The sequence below is a fragment of the Lytechinus variegatus genome, chromosome 16 (genome assembly GCF_018143015.1).
Source record: "Lytechinus variegatus isolate NC3 chromosome 16, Lvar_3.0, whole genome shotgun sequence".
Classification (NCBI taxonomy): Eukaryota; Metazoa; Echinodermata; class Echinoidea; order Temnopleuroida; family Toxopneustidae; genus Lytechinus; species Lytechinus variegatus.
This window is the reverse complement of record NC_054755.1, coordinates 17820076-17827511: the sequence shown is the minus strand read 5'-3', so window position 1 is coordinate 17827511 and position 7436 is coordinate 17820076. Positions and strand designations below refer to the sequence as shown.

General features: G+C 34.9%; 1 protein-coding gene across 2 annotated transcripts in view; it reads left to right on the top strand.

The window, feature by feature from the left end:
- Positions 1-6586: 6586 nt before the first annotated feature.
- Positions 6587-7436, top strand: part of LOC121429627 (collagen alpha-5(IV) chain-like) — a 76023-nt gene continuing 75173 nt past the window's right edge. Inside the window, exon 1 of one of the 2 annotated variants that reach the window (XM_041626764.1) lies at positions 6587-6962. In XM_041626764.1, the coding sequence (XP_041482698.1) occupies positions 6876-6962 (87 nt within the window). In that variant the 5' untranslated portion in view covers positions 6587-6875. The remainder of the gene's footprint in view (positions 6963-7436) is intronic. The other variant, XM_041626763.1, reaches the window with a different exon arrangement.

Genomic DNA, 7436 nt, shown 5'->3' with positions numbered 1-7436 from the left:
CACCTGATTAGGAAATTACGAGCGAGCGGCGCGAGGGGGGACCTTTCTTTTTAGTGTTACATGTACAAGTTTGGTCATTATCATGATTATGGAATGGACACAAGTATGTTTTGCCACTTGAATTGTATTTCTTTTTTAAATTTGCTTTCTGTCAATTTTCTGCTTATGGCATTCGATGCGATTGGACGCAACGATCGAGGAAAATAGCACTTTACGTTTTTAAGGGAAAAATGATCACCATAAAAATACACGAAGTTCTTAAAACAAATCGATCACTTTGCTGAATTTGTTTGATTTGCATAATACCATGCATCTTCACTGATCTAGAAAACGCAGCGAGAGAGAGAGAGATAGAGAGAGAGGGGGGCAAAGTATACAGCAATTATTGTATGAAAAATGCTATTTAAGAATAAAATACGTAGGCCTCAGATTCAAGAATCGATTCGGGAACTTAATGTTTCTGAAAATTTGTTGAATAATTGCGTATGATTTGATCATTATTTTTTTAATAACATCTGTGGTTTTAACCTTTAAAAGGGAAAGTTCACCCTGACAAAAAGTTTATTGTAAAATAGCAGGAAAAATAACAAAAATATAGCCGAAGATTTGAAGAAAATCTATCAAAAAAAATCTAAAAAAGTTATTAGAATTTCAATTATTTGATTTGTGACGTCATATGCGAGCAGCTTAAAAAATCAATGAAATGTCATTTTCTCAGAAAATTGAAAATTGTTTTTATTGTATCTTTAGTATAGAAATACACAAATGATTTCACACCCTCTCCTAAAAAGAAAATAAAAAACAAGTCATCACGAACCATTAAAAAAAAATATGTATTTGATATTACATAACGTATCCGGGCGTTGTGGCGTGCGCCTTTAATCCAAGCTATGTGGGGAAGTTACAAATTGATGCAGAGGTTCGAGTTCGAGCCCTGGTCACGTCTTTCGGATGGTGACGTTAAAGGTCAGTCCCAGACGTACATAATCATATCTGATTGAAAAACGTCAAACAAAACTCAAATACACACCCACACGGGCAGCTGCTCGTTTATGACGCTACATATCAAAAACTTGAAATTATGATAACTTTCTTAATCGTCACTGGATTTTCCTCAAATCTTCACCAATATTTGTTTTAGTTCTACTTTTTAATTTTTTTATAACGTTTCCGTCAGGGTGAACTTCCCCTTAAATAATTATTATTGTTAAGTACACCAACATCCTTCAATGTCGTAGCAATTAAGATGTTTGTTGTTATTTTGGTCGAGAGTGGTTAGTATAGAGAATATAGAAATGTGTTAAAGTTGTAGTGACTTTGAAATGATGAAAGGCGAAAAAGAACCCATTCAGCTAAAAAGGAATAAAATAATAAATACTGTTATTTGATTTAACCTCGATCATCGATTCCATGGCTTCCTATACCAATTACTTTCTTCCCTATTTTATTTGGTTAGGCTAAACAAAATAATGAGCAATTGAATATTGAAAAACATTTCCACAGGTTACGAATAGTCTTTAAAAAAAATAGTAGAAATTACCAGATCATGTTATCCTTGTAAGCAAGCCAATTCTTTTGTTTCAGTATTGACCTACACAGTTAAAAAACCCTGATTTTACAGAAAAAAGAAGATTTTGCAGAAAGCAATAACAGTCAGAATCATTCTGTAAATTCATAAAACAGGAATTTTTCTGCAATATAACAGAACAGGTCTGTTTAAAAAGGGGAAAAGGGTGTTTTATTTAAGGAAATTTGTGAGATTCCATACACCAAATACCAATTTCCTGTAATTTTACATGATATAATTTAAGATTACGCAATCTGGTAAGATTACAGGTGTTCTCGAGACTCTGCTGCATGCAGGAACTTCTTGTATTTTTATGATACACTCTTCTAACAGTGTAGTAGTGGGTCCGTGGTCTCAGTAACTCTTGACCAATGCCATGCATGTTAGGCTCATTTAAATTTACACATTAGATTGACTAACTTCTTCTGGTAATTTGAAATGCCTTGTGTGTATGGGGGTCACTTGGGTTTCTTTACCCAACATCGGATGATTCCTGTCTGCCCATTGTAGAACACGGGTTACTAGCTTGTCGCATATAATCTCGTTGGGTAATAAATTTTATATCGCGAGGCGAATTCATTTTTCGCCATTATTATACTTTACCTCTGCGTAATATTTTCCTTTAAAGTGTCGTAATAAAATCAATAGATGAAAGTTAATTTGTGATTGAAACTAACAATTAACAGGTGTCTATGCCAGACGGGAAGCCGGGTTTCCTGCGGTGGGTTTTTTTTTATTTTCACGTCCAACAATTAACTCAGATGTTTCCAATCGACCTACAGCCATGTATTTGCCGCGCGGACAGGTCAAGTGAAAATAAACATTCCCGAATTCCTCTCACACAAACGGCCTACTTTGGTCAATATCAATGAAGCAAGGTATTAATTTAGGTAAATTTTAATTATTTAATTGTAACCTATTCATAAATCGTGTTGAAATAGGGAATTTTGGAGATGCTACTTAGGAGACAAGTTATTTAACTGCATAATTTAACAAGCACAACCGCGGATTTATCCCTGTCTGGCGCTAAATTTGCCACTTACGACCAGCTGTATGTAGAGCCACTTATGTAATAAAGGCTTCCATGTAACACAAAATCTAAATTGACATTTATTTTTGAATTGTTCATACTGATTGATATATTTTTTCATCAATCATTACAATGTCTTGATCCTTATTATTATTATACCATCAGCATCGCCATCTCCATCCTATTTATTATCATGAACTCTAAAAATTCGAATGTTAAATCAACACTTGAAAGGTTGGAAGAGTGACAACCTTTTGCAAATGTTACATCCAACCTTGTATAAGCTGAATCCAACATTTAAGTGTTGGGTAGAACCATTTTAAGTGGTAAATGCAACATTTAGAAAATGTTGTCACTCCTCCAACCTTTCAAATGTTAAGTTAACATTTCTTGTTTTTAGAGCGTGTTGTCCCGCCCCCTGATTAGTGCACACAAGTTTTTTAAAAGTTGCCTGGTTTTATAATATCGAAGCAAAATGTTCACTCGACAACTTTCTGAAGAAATGGCATTTGGTTATACTGCATTACCTTGATGCTCGTATGATAATGATACGTCATAATAATATCAAACCAGTTTTATACAAATCAATAAACTCTGCATTCTTCTTCTAAACGAATTTTCGCCATCGATACATTAATATCCAATTTTCTACTTTCCACTGGCGTAAAAATGGGAAGGGGGGGGGGCTGGGGGCCATGCCATAAAAAAAGTTCAGGATCAAGAACTAGAAGGAGAAAAGGGAAGAAAATTAGAAAAAGGAAAGAGTGAAATAGTATCTCATTTTCTGAAATAATATCTAAATCAAATTGTATTCTCAAAAGGAGCAATTGATTAAGGAAAAGCGGATAGTACAGTTTTTGAATAATTTCCGTTTTCCCCTGGGCCTTGACACCTTCCACTATTGCACATACCAAAGGACGTGGTTGGAAATTAATTATTGTCTTATGGGTGAAGGAAACAATATGGAAAAACAGAGACGAGACTACTAGAGGCCACTCTAAATAAATCGAGGTCAGCTGTAAAATGGTTTAATGATTCTCGTATGTTTGGTTGAAAAAGGTGGAAATTATAAGAGCTTTGATCGAGACTGCCAAGGCAAGTGTCAAGCAAATGACATTCCTTTTCAATTAAAATTTTATTCATTCATTACTTACACAGTAAGAACTGAAACAAGAAAATAAAATTCCCAGAACTTATTTGGAAAAAAGAGAAGAAATTAGCAACCTGGGTCAACATTGTCATGCTCGAAAGACATTATTTCTCGAAACCTTAGCCATTACTTGCCCTTTACCATAATAATAGTTATGTTAGAAAATCTAATCCTGAAAATACAAGAAGTTCCTGCAGCAGAGTCTCGAGAACACCTGTAATCTTACCAGATTGCGTAATCTTACAAGAAATTAGCAGTTGGTGTATTTGGAATCTTACAAATTTCCTTAAAGAAAACACCCTTTCCCCCTTTTTAAACAGACCTGTTCTGTTAAATTGCAGAAAAATCCTAATTTATGAATTTACAGAATGATTCTGTTATTGCTTCCTGCAAAATCTCCCTTTTTTCTGTAAAATCAGTGTTTTTTTTAACAGTGTATTTGCAAATCATTAGCTATAACATACCTATGTTTTTGCAAATTCCGTTTAAAACGCGTTCACTCTATAAAAAAAAAAGAGAGTAGAAATTTAACCAATATTGGGTATAAAGGGAACATGCATTTTTGCTGGGTTACCCCCCCCCCATGTTGGGCAAAATGCATGTTTGAAGGGTTGAAGAAGAAAAAGAAGTTCAGGAAGAAGAAGACGAAGAAGAACTAGAAGGAGGAGGAGAGGTAGAAGAATGAGAGGAAGATGAATAAAAAGTTGAAGAAGAAGAAGAAGGAGGAGAAGGAGAGGAAGAAAAAGGAGAGGAATATTAATAATGATAATAATAATAATAGCTGGATTTATAAAGTGCTTTTTGCCTGAAGGTACAAAGCGCTGCTATTATTACCCCGGCTTTAGCTCGAGCTACCATCACCGGCGCTCAGTGCATGCAAGGAATTACTTCTGCCGGGTACCCATTCACCTCACCTGGGTCGAGTGCAGCACAGTGTGGATAAATTTCTTGCTGAAGGAAAACACGCCATGGCTAGGATTCGAACCCACGACCCTCTGTGTCTAAGGCGAGAGTCAGAACCACTAGACCACGACGCACCCACAGAACAGAAGGAGAGGAAGAAGAAGGAGAGGAAGAAGAAGAAGAAGAGAAAGAAGAAGAAGAGGTACTATTTTCGCTAGTTTCATACTTGTGGGTACAACACCCTGAGAGATAGATTTGTTAAAAATATTACAAAGAGGGTTCACAATTAGATGAATAATATCTTTCACAACAACAGATGCGATGTCATCGTGCCCACATGATTTAGACGATTTTAACACATGAGTAAACTTAAGAATTTCAGAGGCAGAGGTGGGTCGAAGGAAAAGTGAAGCATTACCATGATTTCCATTTAGAAATCTAGAAAAGGAAAAATCAGTTTCAGGAATCTTCTCATTTATTTTTTTACCTATTCCAGCAAAATATTGATTGAACTTCTCAGCTATATGAAGGTCTGTGGTAAGATTTACATTTTCATAGTGCATATGATGTGGTATGGTAGGTTTTTTAGCTTTACCTAAAATATCATTAATATGGTTCCATGTCTTTTTTATGTCACCTTTTGCACATTGAAAAATATCAGAATAATGCTTTTGTTTTGAGCAACGTATCACATAAGTGAGTTTGTTTTTATAATTAGTATACTTCACTTTATTCCTTGGACTAGAACATTTTAAATATTTACAATATAATACATGTTTTCTTTTAATAGATTTAAGAATACCTTTAGTGATCCAAGGTTTCTTCACTCTTTGTTTTGAAGAATACTTTTCCAAAGGGAAGTGTGTATTGTATAATTTTGATATTGAATCAATAAAGATATCATAAGAAATGTTGGCATCATCTGTTTTATAAACTTCACTCCAATCTATGTCTCTGATATTATCTTTAAATAATATTATCTTTAAATAAGATATACTTCATATTATCTATTATGTTTTTTGTACAAATAAATGACAATTTATTTATTGATGTCAAGATTAGCCAACTTACAATCTCCATGAACAAAAGTCATTTCGTAATTGAATACTAATTAATAAAAAAATGGGAGGCTATATACTGTCTTTCATGGATATGGGGAGCATATTTTTTTTCTTAAAATTATTACCTGGATACGCAGTCTTAATATAGTATTCAATATTCGGAATTATTGTGGAGCATTTCAACTTAATGCATGTCATTAAGAAATGAATGAAAACAAACCAAATCATGTCTGGTTCACTGGCAGAAATATTGTCTATTTTTTAAAAACAGACAATAATAACGAGACACTAGACAGATTAAGCATAATCTATCAGACTAAATTATTTTCCTCTCTCTTTCCAAAACAGACATGACAGAGAGAGAGTATTTGTTTAACAATCCCACGCAATTTGTGACAGAAACAACACACTTAGAGTAGTCCGTCTATTTATTTTGTCCGCTTTTATTGCAATCCTTGTCGAAAATGAATTCATTTTGAAACGGAAAAAACGAACAATGTCGGACCAACTTCCTATTAAAAATTGACGCTACCGCTGTGCTGGGAACAAGAAGCTACCGATTGCTCTTAAAATTCTCCCAACGTTCCCTTCAAAACTTTTCTCAAATCGCCGTGTCAGATTGCAGATTGTTTGAATATTCATGAGGGTGATTCGACGCAGTAAATCCGCAGATATAAATTAACTCTCACATAAATGAGAAATATACTTATATGATATGATCATTGTGAAATGTTTGGCAGTTATACATCTTAAATGTATTTGAAAGCAAATAAGTAGTGCTAAATCATTGTTTTTTGGAGACGTTTGTTTATACTGGTAGATTTTGAAAAATAGTTCCGTCATCGGCACAGCGAGCTGAAAGCGTTCCTCGATTATCTCTCCACCCACCGGTATCTTGACTCTACATTGAGCTTACGACTCCGTCAATTTGTGCCTGGGAGATTTGCCCAACAGACGCCCGTGTAGTGAACAATGGGACGAGCGGTGTGTTAGCGGAATTCGCTTGAGTGGATACCCCGACACTGCAGGCTTGGAGTCTGAGAGCGTGCCGGAGCAGAGTGTTTGACTTCGGCGGGCAGAAGAGCCTTGCCAGTTTCATTTTATCCTCCTTTCTTGTCTGAAAGGACTATATTCTAGACTTGTGTAGATATTCATTTTTGAACTATGAAATACAGAGAAGTACTGGAAAGGCACGTTTTCGTGTGTCTCTCGCTACTATTAATTTTCTTCGCTTACTGGGCAGATGCTGCGGTGAGTTTTGTCAAATATCGAACTGTCATACTTTTATCATTGAAGTTTGAGGTTAAATTATTTATAACTTGCTTACAACAAATTTTCAGATGGTATGCTCGCATATACGACGCTTTGTTATGTTTAAATGGTATACCGTTTAATCTTTCTTGTACGAGTATTTGAAGATAACTATGTTCAGTTTTTCATAGATTTTTTTTGCTGATGAACGGACGCGGTGAAGAAAAGTCATTGCGTTGCATCGCAGGTTGGATGATTTGGGGAGGTTGCTGTTTTCATCACAAAACTCCCGCTGTTAGGGTTGGATTTTGACATGTTTGACAACCTTTTTTTCCCAAAAGAAAGGAATTCACAACTTTTCTAACGAACAATAGATGACTTTGGACCAGCCTGGAAAATCTTCAAAATTTGAATTGATTTACTTAGGCCTATGCAATGGTGGTATTATGATTGAGGAATTACTATTTTGACAAA